The 18548-nt window shown below is 55.0% G+C and overlaps 1 protein-coding gene across 3 annotated transcripts; it reads right to left on the reverse strand.

The window, feature by feature from the left end:
• Positions 1-406: 406 nt before the first annotated feature.
• DDR1 (discoidin domain receptor tyrosine kinase 1) lies at positions 407-14071 on the reverse strand. Of its 3 annotated transcripts, XR_897276.2 has the most exons (19): positions 13806-14071; positions 11171-11300; positions 10976-11078; positions 10547-10775; positions 8958-9105; positions 8589-8697; positions 7936-8122; positions 7578-7824; positions 6970-7065; positions 6702-6853; positions 5771-5936; positions 5039-5149; positions 3666-3910; positions 3372-3499; positions 2909-3127; positions 2232-2466; positions 1519-1668; positions 1124-1401; positions 407-1052 (listed from the first exon to the last, which is right to left on the reverse strand). XR_897276.2 is itself a non-coding variant. In XM_011383929.2 (18 exons), the coding sequence occupies exons 2-18, from the start codon at positions 11256-11258 to the stop codon at positions 1261-1263; spliced, it is 2754 nt and encodes a 917-aa protein (XP_011382231.1). In that variant the 5' UTR covers positions 11259-11300; positions 13806-14071; the 3' UTR covers positions 407-1260. The 3 variants fall into 3 exon arrangements, 2 of the variants coding, with proteins under 2 accessions (XP_011382231.1, XP_011382232.1); XM_011383929.2 differs by having other exon boundaries at positions 407-1401; XM_011383930.2 differs by lacking the exon at positions 5039-5149 and having other exon boundaries at positions 407-1401.
• Positions 14072-18548: the final 4477 nt, after the last annotated feature.

Consider the following 18548-nt stretch of genomic DNA (forward strand, 5'->3'; position numbering starts at 1 on the left):
TTACTAATTTTTTTAACATTTTGGTAAACTTTAGATTGACTTCCTATATAATCATATATCTATATATTATACACACACCCTTTTAATGGGTTTTAAAACATCATTTTGAGGAGGAATCAGTAGACCTCTCCAGATTGCCAGAGGGGTCCATGGGTCAAACAAGGCTAAGACCCCAGGCCTAATCCACCTCCCTTCAGGCCTCCTGCAGAACTCGTGTTGGAGTTGACAAGGTTCATACATTCATGTGGGACCTGAGGTCACACAGGCAAGGGTCTGGCTTATGGAGACCAGAATATTATGCTGTGCAAATATATGGTAGGAAATGGAATGTGGAGGAGGAAAAAGAGAAGAAAATGGAACGGGGGAGGAGCAGAAGGCGGATTCTACCAAAACCCCAAGAAACCTATTCATAGTTGTGCAAAACTCAACCTTTATTATTACCTGCCTAGTGCAGGGGATTAAAATTACATTGAGCTAGATCCATATATTAGTGTAAAAATCTGTCTCTCTTCCCCCAAAAATGTACAAACCCAAGCAGTTATAGAAAAACCAATGTGGCAGCTACAACAGAGATGTCCAACCCCAGGGCCATAGGCCATTGTTCCCTCTTTCCCCCTAATCCCAATATTTATTCCACAGAAACATATAGGCTTAGAGAAGTTCTAGCTACAACATGGCAGGTAGAAGTTGGGAATGACTGGGGGTCGGGGGCAGGGATCGCCCCCCAGGTCCAGTGTTTCAGAGAAGGGGGAGAAGCCAAAGCTGAGGACAATTCCAGGAGTAGACACAGGAAAGATCTTTCTCCCTTTTTTGTCCTCCTCATTCTCCAAATTCTCAGCCAGTAGAGTCCAGTGTGTGCTGGAGAGAGGCTGTGGGTGGCGGAGGCCACAGCCTTCCTTCCAGGAACCAGTGTTGTCCAGTGGGGGCCAGGTGATCCAGTGGGCTTTGTCCAGTGTCTGCCCTGTATTTGCCCCACCCTCCCACAAGGGGTGGCTAGAAGAGGTCCAAGAGGATCCCATCCACAGGGCCAGCTGGGTGGGCAGCGAGGGCTTCTAGAAGAGGAGCAGCATAAGAGTATGTCTAGGGAAAGAAGGTCATCAGCTCCCTGGCAGGCCCAGCCTACCTGTTGTGATCACACTGCCCCTCTCTCAGAGGTGAAGGGTGGTTGGAAGGGAAAGTGGGAGTGCCATTAGCTCCTCTTGTTTAGTGCTCCTGGCTTCCCCTGAATCCTCCTTGAGGGAGGGGCAGCTGGGTGTTGATTCACACTGTGTTGAGTGCGTCTTCTGCCAAGAACCGATGCAGCTGGGAAAAGGGTGGTCGCTGCTCAGGCTCCCGGCTCCAGCACCGAAGCATCAACTCATACAAGCCCAGTGGGCAGGCAGATGGCCGGGACAGGTACACCTACATTATGCAGCAGTGTGGACAAAAGGCAGGGAACAAATGTTCTTTAGTCCCCAAGATGACAGGCTCTGGCCCTCCCAGTCCCCTTGCCCCATCTTCCCTCCCCTCTGCTCTGACCTGCCGGCCCTGGTCCCGGAAGAACTCCCCTGCGTTCTCAATGACTTGTTCATCAGTGAGCTGCCCAAAGGGCTGGGCCCGGCAGAGCATCAGCACCTCCCACAGGGTCACCCCAAAGGCCCACACGTCACTCGCAGTGGTGAACTTCCCCTAGTTCATGGATAAGGCAACAAAGGCAGAGAAAGGCATCAGGCAACATAGACCCTCCTCCCTTCCCCAGGGAGGCCACGTCCACTTAGCATTTCCCCAGGCCTGACTCCCTCCCAACCCTGTGTGCTCCAGTCTCCTCAGCTGGCTCTTTTTCCCAATAATCCTGCCCTTCCCTCCCTTGGGCTCTGCCTTCTTTCTCAGACTCTAGTCCTCTCTCACATGTCTTCCCTTTTCTATCCTCCTTCCTGCCCCTCCATTTTCTGGTCCTCACTAGCTCCCAACTCATCCCTTTCTATCACTGGCCTCATCTCTCCCTTTGTCACTCTTGCTCTCTGCCACCCAGACTCCATCTCTTGGCTTCCGGACCCTTCCCCATCATGCCATACCTCCCTGCTTTCTCCAGTCCCTTGAGCCAGAGGGAATCTTATAGAGCATTGACCAAACCCTCATTTTACAGATGAGGAAACGGCAGTCCAGGAAAAGCAAGTGAATGAATGAGATCACAGGGCTTCAAGTAGTAGCCAGTGCTCCCTTGCCCTGCCTGCCTCTCTCTAGCCTCTCACCATAAGGATGCACTCCCAGGCCATCCACCGGATGGGCAACACCGCCCGGCCCTGCACGCGGTAATAGTCCCCGGCGTAGAGGTTCCGGCTCATGCCAAAGTCAGCAATTTTGATAGTGAAATTTTCCCCAACCAGGCAGTTCCTTGTGGCCAGGTCCCGATGCACAAAGTTGAGTGTAGCCAGATAGCGCATCCCTGAGGCAATCTGGGCTGCCACGTGCAACAGCATTGGGTAGCTAAGTAAGGGAGCCAAAGAAAAAAGGTCACTGGGGCAGCCCCGGGCTCATCCCCACCTCACAGATTCCCAACTCCTGGTGCAAAGATGGAAGGCACAGGTGGAGGCCAGCAAGTAGTTGCCCACTCAACTTTTCTTTGGCTCATCAAGCCCCAGGGAGCTACCACTTTTATTACGCTCCCTGATCCAGACTTGGGCAGTAAGGGTAACAGAAGGCATGAAGAAATTCCTAACAGGGTCCAAGTCCCTTTGGCACCCTCACTGTAGTCATCTCTGTCCCTCAAGCTCATGGATAAACATGCTCCTCATCCCAAGACCCCTCCTGGAACTCGTACCTGCCTCTTCACCCATGCTCCCCTCTGTGCCACCAGGCTGGAGCAAGGGGAGAGAAGGAGATCCTCTTGGGAGCTCTCACGTAAGGGCCAGCCTGGGTAAGTAGGTACCTGATAGTGGGTCCCTGGGCAGCCTCCTCATCCCCAGGGGCCCCCTCAGCCGCCTTGTCCTCCAGCTGGTGGGCACTGAGGAACTGGTTAAGGTCACCATTCTCCATGTAATCGGTAATCATGCAGAGGGGGTCGTCCTGCACACACACGCCCAAGAGCCGGATGATGTTTGGGTCCTTTAGCCTCGACATGATCTTCACCTCCTTCAGGAAATCATTCCTGGAGAGGCAGGGAGAAGGTAGTGTGGACACTGAGGGGCTGACCTATACCTTCCCCACCCGGCTCACACAAACTAGCACCCTACCCCGGCATACGCACTGACTCACTGGTGATGTGGGAGCCTGAGTTGTAAACCTCCTTCCCCAGACACCCCTCTGTTGTCTCTACCACATTTCTCTCTAGATCACTCTCTGCTCTTCATGGCCTTCCCTCCCTTCTTCCAGATGCCGTCCCTGGTCCTCACCTGGCATTCTTGGTGGCATCTGGCCGTAGGATCTTGACAGCTACCAGCAAGGGGTGTCCCTTGCGCACATTAAGGGGAAAATCGAGACTGACCAGATCTTGAGGGCTCTCTACCTCACACAAGTGCACCTGGAGAAAGAAGGTCATTTGCTAGATGGTCACACAATTCACCAAGGTCAACTAGGATAATACTGTCACAGATGACAGGTTCCTGACCAGGAGGGATGTCTGAGTATGGCGTCAGAGCCCCAGATAGAGTCAGACACTACTGATGGCTGGCAGGGGTCCTCCTTACCTCCCCAAATTGGCCCTCACCAAGCTTCTCCTTAAAGCGGAGCCGTGACCGAGGGAAATCCACTCTGGGGGGCCCATCCCCGGCTGCCCCTGGGGGCAGCGCAGGCACAGCGTAAGTGTTGCCCCCGGTGACGCCCTGCAGAGTGACAATGTCAGCCTCGGCATAATGAGGGACGCTGTTCTGGGGAGGTGGGGGCAGAAGCGGGGCACCTGGCTTCTCAGGCTCCATATAGTCCCCACTGCAGGCTGGAGGGGTGAGGGAAAGAAGATAGGAAGAGGTATCAGGAGCAACCCGAGAACCATGGGTCTCCACACTCCAGCCTCCCAGAGGTGTCCTGTCTCCCAGTTGGGTGAGAGACTGGGTCTACTCTCCATCATCTTCCTGGTATTTCACCCACCAACCTCAAACCAGAGAAGATGCTGGCATGGGATGAGATTTAGCTGTTTCAGAGTTTTCGAGATACTGGAGATGGCTGAACAAAGAATATTATAAAGTCTTATTCTCTAGGGATCCCAGTATAGCCCAGGAAACCATGAGGTAAAGTCTTGTCTGGAAGAGAATTCCTCTACCCACCATCAGAAGAAGAATAGTGCCAGCCATCCCATCACCTTCTACTTTCCAAACCTTTGTCCCATTCACTGCCAGCCCCTCCCTTTCACATAGCTGTTTTCCTCCTTTTCTACCACCTCCCACCACTTTAAGCCTTGGCTCTTCCTCCCTGCCACAGTTACCCAAACCCTCCGTGACCCAATACATCAAGCTCAAAGACAAGCAGAGACGAGGGCACACAGAGAGAGGAGAGGGGAACAGTTCTTCATGGCTCGCACAACAAGGGGTGTACAGACAGAGGAGAGGAGGCAGAGCTGTCCCCTCTTAGCCCTGGAGAAGGGCTGACAATGAGAAGGCAACACCAAGGAGAGGAAGAGCAGACAGAAAGGGCAGGGGCGTGAGCCTTCGCCTCTGGGACTGTAGAGAGGAAACATGGGGGAAGAGGGCAAGCACCCAGGGTGAGAGGCCCTCCTCCTTGCAGCTCTAGAGAGAGGGGAGAACAAAGGAGGAGTCACAAGAGAACCTGGGGCCACCACCGAAACCTCCTCTCTGGATCTGGACAGCTGAAGAGATGGGGTGGAAGAGGAGAAGAGGGACAGAGCTGAGAACCAGTGAGCTTTCTACTTCTCAGCTCAAGGGGAGGCCTTAAAAAGGAGCAAGCAGCAGCAGAGGAGAGCTAAAGGCACAAGAGCGTCCTCCATGGAAACTCAGGAGAGCAGAAGAGGCCACAGTGAGAAGAGGAGGGAGTGCAAGGTATGAGGACTTTTCCCTGCCCCAGTAGAGGTACGGGGAGCCTGGCATAGCCCAGGGGCAGAGGGGCTTACCCTGGGTGTTGGTAGGTTTGGCCCAGGCGGGTGTGGGGGGGCCCGGGCCTCGAGGGGGGCGGGCGTAAGTGGCCAGAAGGAGGCGGTAGGCTGGATTGGAGAGCAGCAACGCTGTCGGGAGAAGGAGGTGGGGAGACACGGGGAAGGGATGAGACTCAGGCTAGACAGACAGGGAGACCTGGAATAGGGCAAGACCGGGGCTGATGGAACGAATATATTGAAAGACAGGATAAAACAAGGATCTGGAGAGCGATGGATGGATGGATGGATGGATGGATGGATGGATGGATGGATGGATGGACAGACAGACAGATAAATGATAAATGATAGACAGAGGGAGGGAAGGAGGGATAGAGGGATGGAGGGATTGATGGTGGAAAGAAAGAAGGAAGGGCGAGAGGGAGGGAGGCAGGAAAGGAGGGACATGGTGAGTCTAGGAGAAAGGAAAGGGGCCAGGAAGACACAATGAGAGGGCACAACAGAGAAGATGGGACATAGAGACAGTATGAGACCCTGGGGATTTTGGGTAACACATGGGAAATTCTTGAGGGACATTATACGGTAGGGAAATTGAATGATATAGTGGGTGGTGACCAGGGGCACAGAAATAAGAAAATGAGTTGAAACTGGGGAAGATAAAAAAAGAAGGGAATGGGAAAGGAGTGGGAAAGAAACACAATAAGAAAACAGGCAGAGAGGATAGAGGCAGAACTGGAACAAGGCAGGTCTTACCAGAGCCATTGGGCACACTGGGAGCAGAGTGGGGTGGATTCCCACGAGGCCGGGGCTCCTGGTAAGGGGGTGGCTCTCGAGGGCCTGGGCGGTTGTTGATAAGAATGGTGTCTCCAGGGACAGAAAGATGAACCGTCAGCTCCTCTTCTAATACCCGACGCTCGGCCTTGTCATGGGGAAAGGGAAACGTGAATGGTGCTACTGCTTATCGCGCACATCTCAGCTCTTTGTTAAATGTTATACCCACGTTCTCTCCTTCGGTCTTCTCAGCAGTCCTAAAGCTGTATCTACTGTTCATTTCACAGGTAAAGAAACAGGCTCAAAAGCTTTTAAGTGAGTTCCGTGATACTCCACCCAAATCTGACCATAATTATCAATTTTAATGCATATCACCACCATGGGACTCTCACCCAAAAGACACGTTTGGGGTGTGCCAGACTCCTTCTAGTTGCTCCTCCAGCTCCACTCTCCACTTTTTCCCACCCAGCTTCTGCCCCAACTGGCTGACCAGTGTGGACTACACAGACAGGCTGGGTATGGATTGGCCAGAGAGGAGACCCAGCAGTTTGGAGGGCCAGTGGAAAGTGAGGTCGGAGTGATTATTCTCCCAGGCCCTCCCTGAGGGGTAGACTAAGGCAAGCTGCATTCCTGAACCAAAGTCCACTGCCCCCTCAAGGGGCCCTCTCTACAGACTCACTCCCCTAGGTTCTGGTAAGTGCCACCTCCTCTCGCCGAGCTGCCCCGATAATGACCATTCTGTGGTGACTAGCCATGGGGAACAACACTACTCTACTTGATGCCCATGCACCCCACCCACACTTTTGTAAGTGGTCTCTTTATTCAGCCCTCCTCCAGTTATTCTAATTAGATACTGTTCTGGGTCCCTGATGGACCCACGTGGCTTCCTCGTCTAGCCGCAGCATCCACCCACCTTGCTGAGGAGCCTGCGCCAGTGCAGCCGCCAGAGCATTAGGGCGATGATGAGCAGCAGCAGGAGGATGATGGCCACCAGGCAGCCGATGAGAATGGCGGTCGGGCTCCCCTCAGCCTTAGCCACGGGCTGCTGGCCCCTGGGCTCCAGCTCTGGCAGAGGCAAGAGAGTCAGAATGGCAGGCGGCTTCCCACCCAAGCTGTGGGGTGCCCAGGGAGGACCAAGTGGCACAGGACCCATACCAGGAGGAGGCCCCAGGGCTGCTCACCCAAGCTGCTGAAGTTGGTGGGAGGTGGGCCAGGCGGCCACCAGGGAGCTGGTGGGAAGGTGCCCCCCAGAGCCAGAGAGGAGTCATTCACAACATCTGGGGAGAAGGAAGAAAGGGAGTCAAATTAGGGAGTTAAGCCACAGGGAGGTGTACTTGCAGGAGATTTAGGGAACTCAATCATTATCATTGGGTGAGGACCTGTCCCAACCAATCAGAATGAGTGGTGGGAACAGGGCTCTAGGGGTCTGGAGGTACCTGGCTGTGGTGGATGTTAACCCTTTAGTTGCTAGATTGTGGGGAGATGCAGGGCCCAGGGTGGAGATATCAGTATCGGGAGGCAATTTCCCAAACAGCACAGAATATTTCATTATTTTAACAGCCAGCACTGTCATACTGGTTCAACATCAGTGCTGAATGAGAGGCTCACAAAAAAAAGACAGAAGCAGGTGGGGGACAAGGGGGAGAGAGAGGTTCCAATTATTTGAGCCTCTCCTGGTTGGGAAGTCTCATGGGTGATGGGTAGATGTGGTGTCAGAGGTGGATATCTTAGAGTTCTGAGGGGTTGGCAGTCCCAGAGGTTGGGAATTGGGACTACATCAGGGGCTTACCAGAGATGAAGGAGATCTCACTAAAGAGCAACCAAGGGCCAGCAAAGAGAAAGCGGCACTGCAGAAAGCGGGCCACGCGGCCGCCCAGGGGCACTGACACAGCCCGGGCTCTAGGGTCCCCTAGGCTGCCCCCCAGGGCATGGCGCACAGGTTCTCCCTCCCAGGCCATGGCTGGGCCCCACTTGAAGCGGCACTCCACGCCGCCAGGCAGGCGGGCTCCCAGGGTGTGCATGTTGTTACAGTGGACCTAGAGTGAAAGGAGGAGGAACATAGGGCCAAGGCCAGGAGAACCTGGGCAAGCACCCCAAGGGCACCCACCCTGTTCTCAGAGCCCTCCCTGGGAGCTGGATACACTCACCTGCATGGCCTGAAAGGCCCTCAGCCGGTCAAACTCAAACTCCATCTCCACATAGCCAGTGGGAAAACTGTGGTTGCTCCATCCCACATAGTCATAGCCCGGCCAGACCCGCAGTTCCTGGCTCTTCCTAAAGTCATCCAGCCCTACCACACCATCTGCCAGCTGGCCCAGACCTCCATACTGCAGCCTGGAGAGAAGGGGACCGAGAAAGAGGAGGTTGGAAGAAAAGAAAGTGTCACCTATCCAGGTGCTCTGCAACCCCACCCAGGTAGTGGCCTGGACTGCCTGGCCCAGCCCCTCACCCCAACTTCATGCAGCTCTCTTCTCACCCCCAGAACTATAACAGGTAGTTTGAGTCCTATGCCACACAAAGCACACATCATTCACCCTATTATATGTGTGTTTATTATGACAATTTCCAACAGACGTGTTACCAAAGGGGTTCCTTTTCTAATTTGCACAAAGTGTCACATGAGCTAGTGGTCGCCTTGCTACCTCTTCAATCCTAGTCCTGTCCCTTGAGACCCCACTTAACCCATCTCCCTCCCCATTCATCCATTTCACTGCCCAAACTACTTAGCAACCCCCACCCCACCCTCTTCGTCCTCCCTCCCATCCCGGGCTCATTGTCCTGCAGGGCCTGCTTCATTCACCCGCCAACAGTGTGTGTGGTGTGTCCATCGTAGGTGGAGTCGTTGAGGTGCACAGCCTCAGCTAAGTACATCGTCTGCCCCACGGGGGCCGTGTAAGACAGGAGTCCATCTGGGGCAGGGTGGAAGGAGGGGTGTAAGAGGCACAGAGCGTCTGACTCCCACCCCTGCATCAGTCTACTTTCTTATAACCCCTCCACAGGCCCATTGGCATGGAGAAAGCAATATTGGCCAGTCCTCTCCTCACTCTGAGTGACAGCTTTCCAGTGGGAGATAGGATCCTGGATGCCCCTCTCCCCAGTCCCCTATTTCCCCTCCAGTACCCAGAACAGGAAATGCATTCTCAGGGGGATAAGCCCTTCAACAACTCACCCTTCCAGAGGCAGCCATAGAGCTCTACTCGCAGACAGACGCTCATGACCCGGTCAGCTCGCGGGTAGAAGCGAACCAGTCGTGCCACCATGGGGGGCCCAAGATCCTTCAGCACCACTCCCCCAGGGTCCTCATTACCTAAGATTACCTGTGGACCAGGAAACAGGGTGGATGGGTGAGAAAAGCTCCAGGTCAGATCTAACTTCCCTGTCACCAGCTGCTCCCTGGCCCAGCCCACAATGGCACACAAAGATCTCTGAAGGGTAACACTGAGCATGTGGGCTGTGGGGCTGCCAGACGTTTGTGAAATGAGGGGCTGCAGCAGAGACCTCTGACACCTCTCTTAGCCCTATGGCCCATCCTCCTACTCCAGTGTCAGCTCTCCCACTCTTTGCCTGGCTCCATCTATTTGTCTCAAAGACACTCATCCTGTTGTACTAGATTCCACCCAGTCCACACAGCTTTGCGCCCCGCTGCTTCAGCTTCTCCCTATCCCCTCTGTTCACTCCACGGGCATTGGCCCAGCGCTTGCTCTGCAGCAGCCAGGCACATTCTCAGTGGTGAGCACCAGCCCCTCTACTGTAAGACTGAGTCTCAGAGGAGAAACAGCTGTGAAAAACAAGAGGCAGAGTGTGGGACTGGAGCAATAGGAGGTGGCGTGGTCAGAAAAGGCTCTCTGAAGAGGTGACATGTGGGAGAAGAATTGAATAGAGTAACGGAGAGCCTATGGACGTGTGGGGGTTGGGAGGAACTATCCAGGCACAGAGAACAGCAAGCAAAATGTCCTGAAGCTGTGGGATGAGGCCTAGCTTGTCCCAGGAAGAGCGAGAAAACCAGTGTGGCCCAGGTGGAGCAAGAACAGGAGACAGGAGTAAGAGATGCAGCAAGGGCCAGGGCAGGCCAAGCTTTTGCACTCAGGAAGGAGCTTAGCTTGTGTTCTGGCAGAGTGGAGAACCAGCGGAGGTCTGTGAGCCAGGTGACTTGCACTTTCTAAGGTATCCTGAATGTATCCTCTAGGGCAAGATCTGACTTCAGACGGGAAAGGGCAGAAGCAGGAAGAACAGTTTGGAGACTATAGCAGGCCTTCATCTAAGTTGGGATGGTGGTGGGGATGATGGGGCCCCACCTAGGGCAGTGGAGGTGGAGTTGGTAGGAAGTGGTCCGATTCAGGAAACAACACAGAGGAAGAACAGACTGGCTTTGCTGACACTTTGGAAGTAGGAGGTGAGAGAAGAAGAGGAGTCAGGGATATCATCTTAGCTCATGGCCTGAACAAATGGGCGTGTGGCGTTACCATTTCCTGAGCTGCAGAACACAGAGGGGTGGAACAGACGTGGGGTGGGAATGAGGCTCCAGTTCAGCTTGGGAAGTTGATGGTAAGTTCAAGACACCCATTAGATATTTAAATGGAAAAGCCCCAGACGGTGGTCTGGTTTGCAACACCAGACGCAGCTCAGGGGGAAAGGCTTGTGCTGGAGAGGGTATGAGGGTATGAACTGGAGAATCATCAGTGGATAGGTGGCATTTAAAGTATAGCTGGAGAAAAGAGGAGAGCCACCCTTCCCGGGTGCTGTTCTTGCCAGCCTCACCTCCTGACCCCAGCGGTCCCTCCAGTCCATCCAGCGGTGGCCGTCCCGGGAATAACGCAGCCGGTAGCTGGGGGAGAACTCCTTGCCCAGGCCCCCAGCGTGCCGCCCCTGGGTGCCCACCAGAGCTACCAGGTGCAGCCGCCTCAGGTCCACCTGCAGGTACTCCTCCTCCTTGGGAAAGACTGGCCCTGCAGGGCACCATGCCCCATCCCCGTCGCTGCTCTCCAGCCTAGGGCGGGGCAGGAGATCACAGAGAACATCTGGCCCTACGTCTGCCTCTGGCTCAAGTATTTAAAGCCCGCCTCCCCGGGACCACGGGGTTTCCTTGGCATTGGCCCTTTCAGAAGCCTCTTGACTTGGGAGAGGGGTTGGAAGGGCAAATAGAAGCCCCAGGAGTTCCCTCCGGGGCAGCCCCAGTGTGCCAGGTACCTGCTGTGGCGAGCAGCGGTGGAGTCTGACCAGGAGCTGGAGGCAGAGATGTCCCCGTCCGGGATGGTCCGGTCCTGCATGCCCAGGGCATAGCGGCACTTGGCTAGGTGATTACAGGCACACAGACGGTCAAGGCCCCTGACTCTCTGTCCCCCAAGCCCCATCCCTCAGGGACCCAGGAGCCAGTCTCCTCACCAGGGTCAAAATGTCCCTTCATATCAGCATCTCCAGTTGCCACCAAGAAAAGCAACAGTAGTAGAGATGAGAGGGCCTCTGGCCTCATAGCTCCTGATCCCTTGGGCCTAAGGGAGTTGGGGCAGCATCTCTGTAGGGGACAAATGGGGAGTAAGTTAAAGGGCAACCAGAGAGATTGAGTCACAGCCAGCAACAATAGACGAAATGAGCTGCTTTGCGGATAATAGCGGTTAAATGACAACAGGAGTTGTTTGACAACCATCAGCGATATTTTTAGAATACTTCCCATGTGCCAAATACTGGGCTAAACTCTGATTCCCTGCCACCTAGAAGCCCCAAATTCTAAGATAAGTTGCGGGGGAGACCCCAGCACCTTCCAATCCCACAGTCCTCTGTAGCCCGGCTAGGCCCAGTGTGGTCCCTGCACCAAGCCACCTCAGTGACACATGGGAGCTTGGGAGAAATGCAGGATCTCAGGCCCCATCCTAGACCTCCTTTAGAGTCTGCACTTTAACACAATGTTCCCGTGATCTGTGCCCATGAAAGTTTGAGAACCCCTGCTCTTCGTCACTGGGGCCCAGGCAACTTGCCCCACCTAAAACCATTCCAGCTAGATTCTTTATGAATCTAGGTTCTACCCTCTCCAGCCCCAGTGCAGGAAAAGCTGTTCTGACCTGTCCTCTTCTCAGGTCTGCACTGAGTTCTCTAGGCCCTGCCTTCATACTCCAGCTCTCCCTGCTCTGCCTTCCCTTTCTAAGACCAGACCACCTGCCCCACCGGTTCCCACTTTCTAAAGGGGGTTGCCTCCAAAGGAGCCCAGGGCTGAGAAAAAGACTGAGTTGCCTTGGAGATGAGGGTGGTCTAAAGACAGGGAAGCCAGGTCACCCCAGGAGGTAAGAGGAGTGGGGGATACTCCCCCATCCCTTTGTCTTCATCCAGCTGCTCCCACAATGCTTTAGGGCAGGAATGTAAGAGGCAGCTGAGACCCCACAGCTCTGAAGCAGCAGCTGAAGGTGCTGACTGAGTTGCAGGGGGCACCCTGGTATTGAAAGAGAGCTAGAACCTGGACCCTTGGGGGTCCAGGAGCCACACACTGGGGCCTGGAATTCCTGGGTGCCGCTCTCCACTCCGACTACTGTCAGGAACAGCGGGGCCCTTGTTCCCCTGAGTAACCTTCATGCCTATCCCAGATGAGTCATCGGAGCTAGACAGAGCAAGAAGAACCCAAGCAGAGATACAAAGACAGGCAGAGAAGAAGAGGCAGGGGGAGGCAGGGGGAAGCAGGATGAGAAACACAAAGCAAGAGGTAAATAGAGCAGGCTTGGAAGTGTACAGAGCACCACAGAGAAAAGCACAGCCGCCTGGGGCAATCCTCTGATACCCCTATCCCCCCATTCTCTCCACTGGGTTAGACTCCAGGAGGACAGGCCCAGAAGATCTACCCCAACCCCACCCCGACCCATTACAACCAATTACAAATGGGGCAGGACACCAAGGCAGGTCCTTCACCTTCCTCTCCCAACTCCCACCCCAGACAACACTCACACAGCTCTGTATACACACACACACACACACACACACACACACACACACACACGTGATCAAACACGTGAACTTACAGACCTCACTGTAAACACGGGCTACTTGCAACACACAGACAACCTGTCACAGATTTTCAGTAACAGACACTCACATGTGACAGACTTACACACATAAGACACCCAGCCAGGGCACACAAAGATGCTCACACACACATCAACCTTCTTTAAAGTCTAAGCCCATTACTTAGTGAAGAGCCATCTTCAGACACCTGTGAACATGAAATGACAGATACCACATACTCCTGTGAACAGAGAGCGGTGTGAGACATACTCTGGCCCCAGAGGGCAGGATCCCAAGAGAACTGGAGGGCACCACCTAATACACATGGTTACCAAGTCAGAGAGAAGTCAAGGGGACGGAGAACTTAGACAGCTGGAGTAGCAGTAAGGAAGAGCCATTTTCCCCTACATTCTGCTTTCACCTGTCTCCACTGTACTACTCAACTCTGGACACAACTATGTGCCCTCAGCAATAGCGAGTCTGAGCACCAGACTCTGAGGATGGAGGTGCTAGAAAGGAATGTCCAGCTATCAGGGGACCTGTAGAGTGAAGGATGGCGGGGGAGGAGGGGTTGGAGTAGGGGAAGGGACACTGAAGATACTCTGGCAGAACTGACCATCCAGTGTGGATGAACAGCTGCCACTGGCAGGTTAGGGTTCCAGTCCCTCTCTGCTGGGCTGTGGCCAGGCTACCCAACTGGGAGCTGGCTGGGTGGAGGCACTGGCCAGGTGGGAAGGGTGGGCCCACTCCTCTAGGGGCTGAGAAGATGATTCAGTGGGGCCATACAAGCACCTGTCTTCCATACTGAGTAAGGGAGGTCCTTCCTCAATGCTGGAACACACTTGCTGAAGTCAAGGGGTTCCCGCATTTGCAGGCAGTAAGCCAGAGCACGGGGGAGGCGGGCAGGAACAGACTTCAAGACGCTGGACAACCAAGTGCAGCCCGAAACGTCCTGCCTCCCCGCCCAGATCCCCACCCTTCGGCTGCCGCACTAGCCCGGTGGCCCCGCAGCGTCCTCCGCCGCTCTCCCTACCTCTCATCGCTCTTCCCACAGACCCACGCGTCCGGCCTCGGAGTGGGGCCTCGGTGGCGGCAACGGGGCGAGGGGAGGGGAGGCGGCGGGAGCCAGGAGCGGGAGCAGAGGCGCCGGCGAGGCTCGAGTGTCGGCGGCGGCTCCTAGAGCAGCTGTCGGGGGCCTGTTCCGGGGAGAGGAGCCAGGGCTGGGCGGCTTGGGCCCAGGCACCGCCTCCCTCGCCTGGCCCCCTCCTTCCTCCCTGCTCGCCGCGTTCGGGCCGCGGCTCTCCCCGCCCCCTCTTGGCGCTGTGGCCTCGCCGCCCCGCCGCTCCCACGCCCGACACCACCCACCCGCCCAGCGCTCCGAGGCGCTCCGCTCTGCCCCGCCCAGCCGCATTCCCCGACCCAGCCTCCCCGGTAACCCCCCAACACCTCCCGCCCTCGGTGCGGCGTCCCCACCGTCCTCCACCCACCCCGCAAGGTTCCCCACAAGTGAGAACAGTGAAGCTGAGGTCTCCTCTGGCTGCAGCCCTGCTTAGGGCCTCCCACACACCCAGGCCCCTTGAGGGGATGGCGCACTCCTTACTCCCCCTTTCCTGGTCTCAGTTCCTGGAGAGGGAGGTGAAGGGGGGCAGCCCCAGGACACAGGGGAGGAGCAGGTTCCCACAGGCCCGGGCCGGCACAGCAGCAGGAGTTTGGATGGGGGAAGGGAGCAGGGCTCACCTGTCCACCCAACGGTCCTGTCCCCCTAGACCCACTCTGCACACCACCAACCTTTGCTTCTCTCTGGAACCCTCTGGGCCTCCCGTGCTTTATACCCCAACCTGCATTGCCCCAAAGCCTGATGGCCAGCCTCTCTCTCCTAGCCTCTTCCTCTCTCTACTTCCACCTTCCAGTTCTTCCCCCCAACTCCTATTGGGTCCAGACTCCCAGGCCCTAGTGCCCCTAGGCTCCCTCAGGCCTAGTCAGCTCTGGCCCTGGTGGGATTGGAGGGTCTGACCATTGGTAAGGATAAACCAGGACAAAGTGAGTGGTGGGGAGGAGAAGGGGGATGGAGGCAAAAAGAAAATCAGACACAAGGAAAGAAAATGCGTAAACAAATCTAGTAAGAGAGAGCAAGCTGCTGGGTGAGGTGGGCAGGACAGAAGAGCTGTGCTGAGAGGTGCTCACCCCACTCAGCCCTAGGGGCGCCCCACCTCTCCATACCCCAAACTTGCCAACCCGCTACATGTCACCACCACAGTAAGATCTCTCCATTGCAGAACTCCACCCCACTGCACCTCACAGCATATGTAAACTCATCCTAAGTGCAGTCCCAAGAAAGAAACACAAAGTCCCAACCAAACAAGCCCACAAAAGCACTACCAGGAAGAGGCTGGCCCTTGGGAGAGCCAAGGCACAGATGGGCACGAGCTCCAATCACTGGGACGACACACACATCGAAGGGCCCCCCAACTGCTTAGAGACTCACTAACAGACAGACCAGGGTCACACTGCCTCTTTCCATCGTCCCCTCCTGCCAAACCCTAAGGCTTCCCCGGAGCACCTACCCCTCCGGAGACGGTCGCTGGGGAGTCTGGGGCGGGAGAGGCTGGGCGGAAGGTGGAGTCATACCGGGGGGTGGGGCCAGGGTATCCCTAGTAACCTCACCTGGGCAGTTCTCACAGTCTGGTGGGACATTCCACTCCCCTGGCCCACGCTGACCCTGGCAAGATGGCATGGTGGTGCCAAGGAGCGGTCCGCAGAGGAGAATAGAGTTAACCGTAAAATCCTGAAACTCTTGCCCCCTCATCTTCCCGAGGAGAAATTCCTAATCTGTGATGCCCACCTCGCCCTAGCCCAGGGCTGGTGGAGTGGCAAGGATGTAGGGCTGGGGCCCCGGCAGAGTCAAGTGGCAGCAGAAAGAGGGCTGGAGCCGGCTGGAATGCCGGACGGAGCCGAGATTCCCAGGGGCCAGCGAGGGAAATCCCAGATATCCCGGGGTTCCAAAACAGTGCCAAGACCAAGTGTCCACCCACCTATCACCAAATTGCCTACATCACTCCCAACTCCAGAGGCCTTTTGGCCTCCTGAGATCCTAAAGGACTCTTCCCCTCCCCCATTAATGCCCTCCTATCCAAGCTTCCCTCCCCTTGAAGCCAATAGCCTCCTGCTGCCCAGAAAAGAGAGGGAAAACAGCTGAAAAAAAAAAAAATGTGAAGAGAGGCACATAGAAGAGAGTAGCTTCCGGCCTGCAGACTACCAGGCCAGGGCAGGGAGGCTCTTTAGGACCAGTAAGAGAAAGGATGGACCAGATGCCCATCCCCCACCAACACTAGCTGCAATCCCCTTCCTGGGAGGTGCAGCTGCCTCTGGGGCAAGCAAGCTGGGTCAGCAGCTGGGGACACTGAGAACTGGCTGGTGGTGGGCAGGGTGATGGGGTAGACAAGGCCCTGGGCATGAATGAGTCCAGTGGGTACAAATGTGAAACTGAGGCTTGGGAGTGGAAGGAGGAAGAAGATAACATGGGGAGGGAGAAAGATGCCACCCGGCTCAGCTGTGGATAGCCTGGGGCATGGAGAAAGACAGGACAATGGTGATAGAACTCAGACAGTCAGGAGATACATTAAGGCCAAGGATGAGGGGAGCTGGGGGTCAGAGAGAGGAGAGGGGAATGGAGACAGAGGGCACACCACATGCAGCAAAAGGTGGGAGGACTAAGGTCTGGGGAGAAAACTGCTGGACCAACCCAGTGAACTGAGTGGAGACAGGGGAAAGGGTGGGGATACTTGGAGAGGAGGGCAGGAAAGTGAGGATCGCTGAGCAGTGAGCAGGCAAACCAAGGGTACAAGAAACAAGGACAAAAGAGAGAAGAAAGCGTTGGAATGAAACCGAAAGATGGGGGAACAGGAGAGAGACTTGGGCACAGGAGTTGAAACCCAGGGACATGGGTAGATGAGAAGAGTAAGAGGCTAAGAAAGGACAAGGGACAGACCAGGGAAGACAGAGGTCAAAGATGGACTCAAACCTGTTTCCAGGCATCCGAACACAGAAGCCACCCCTCAGAGACCTCCCCCTCAGAGACCTCCCCTCAGAGACATCCTGGCCCTCAGCCCAAAGTCCAAAATTCTGGTCTCCATCCTTCTCCTTCTCCCTGCCACCCACTACACCTCCAGTCTTGACCGCCTGGTCCCTCCCTCAAAGAGAGGACCCAGCTCAGTCCCCACTCTTGCCCTCACAGTTCAGTTCTGGCTTCATCCCTCTCACCTCCAGGTTAGTCCTGGGTCCCAGGTCCTCCAGTCTCAGGCCTTTGGGGTTCCAGGTCTGAAGCTCCCAAGGCCGCCTGGCTTTGTCCGCTCTTCGGGGGCCTGGAGCAGCTGCCCAGGCCAGCTGCCCCAGCTTCAATGTGACCATGGCAACCCAGCCCGGCTCCCCTTGCCGAGCCTCCTGGCCCCCGCAGAGAGGGAGGGAGCAGCCCGGCCAGGGAGAAAGGGAGGGGAGGCCAAGGACTGAGAAACTAAACCAAAGGGAGACTGCAGACAAAGAGCACCCAGACAAAGGGAGGTGTGGAGAGGCAGCTAGGGAGAAAGCTGCGCTGGCTAGCTCTGGCTGAGGGCTCAGACAACAGGCATTTGGTGCTGCTAACGTAGGGAGGAGGCAAGAGAACTAACTTATAATGTTAAATCAAGCTATATTCAGAAACTGCAATCTGCTGATTAGCCCTGCAGCCAGGCCACGAGGACACCTGCAGAACAAAGAAAGAGTTCTACTGGGATTGCTAACAACCCATTTCCCACACCTGTGAAGGAGAAACAGAAAAACACAGTCTTTAAGTGGCTGCCCTACAAAAAATAAAATCGTTCATTCCCTATGGCTAAAACCATAGGGAACCTGTGGATTAAAGGCCGGAAACTGCCAACAGGCCTTTCATGCTACATATTCTTACCATTTCACCTATACACTTTTATCCTTCCTCACTGTATGTCCATAGCAAAGGAAATGGATAAATAAAGTATTTAAATTGTAATTCACAGGAACTAAAGAATGATATATAAACAATTCCCTGGGTCCCTCTCACTGTCTCTACTGTCACTCTCAGTGCCTTTACTCAGTCTCTCTCACTGTCCTCGTCTCTCTCTATTGTCTCTGTCGCTTTGAGTCTCTTAGGCTTTCTCTGAGAGGAGACCATGCCCTGACTCTGAGAGGAGACCATGCTGTCTGTGGAGTGTTACCCCTTCTCTAATAAACTTTCCTTTTGACTTTAACTTTGGCGTGTGTTTGAATTATTTCTACACACTCCGTCAAGAACACTTCTCTCTCAGTGCAGGGCTTGGTCTCCTCCCATTCAGGGATATTTGCCCTGTCCTGTATCACTGAGGAGGGTGGAAGATTCAGGCAAGAGGGACTGACAGCCACGAGGTGGGAGAAGAGAGATTAGAATTGACTGGTGGTGCTTCTTGGGAGTCCTCTTGGGTCCCTAACAATTCACTTCCTCCTGTTAGGATTTTGGACCCTGGGAGACCCAGAATAACATTTTTCGAGCTCGTTTCCTCCAATTGTATCAGTGGCCATGTGAAATACGTGAGGCCAGAAGTTAGCCTCAGTTTTCAAGAACAACCCTAATTTCAAACATACTCTGACTTGTCCCCCCTGAAGTACAAATGTCCTTGTCAGACAATGTACTCCAATTATTGGTTTGGAAAATAAGATCCCCAAAGCCAAAGGTGGCTAATTGGGCTTAGAAGGGGTGGGGCAGGAGGGAGGGAGTACTGTTGCCTCTCAC

The sequence above is a fragment of the Pteropus vampyrus genome, unplaced genomic scaffold (assembly GCF_000151845.1).
Source record: "Pteropus vampyrus isolate Shadow unplaced genomic scaffold, Pvam_2.0 Scaffold553, whole genome shotgun sequence".
Classification (NCBI taxonomy): domain Eukaryota; kingdom Metazoa; phylum Chordata; class Mammalia; order Chiroptera; family Pteropodidae; genus Pteropus; species Pteropus vampyrus.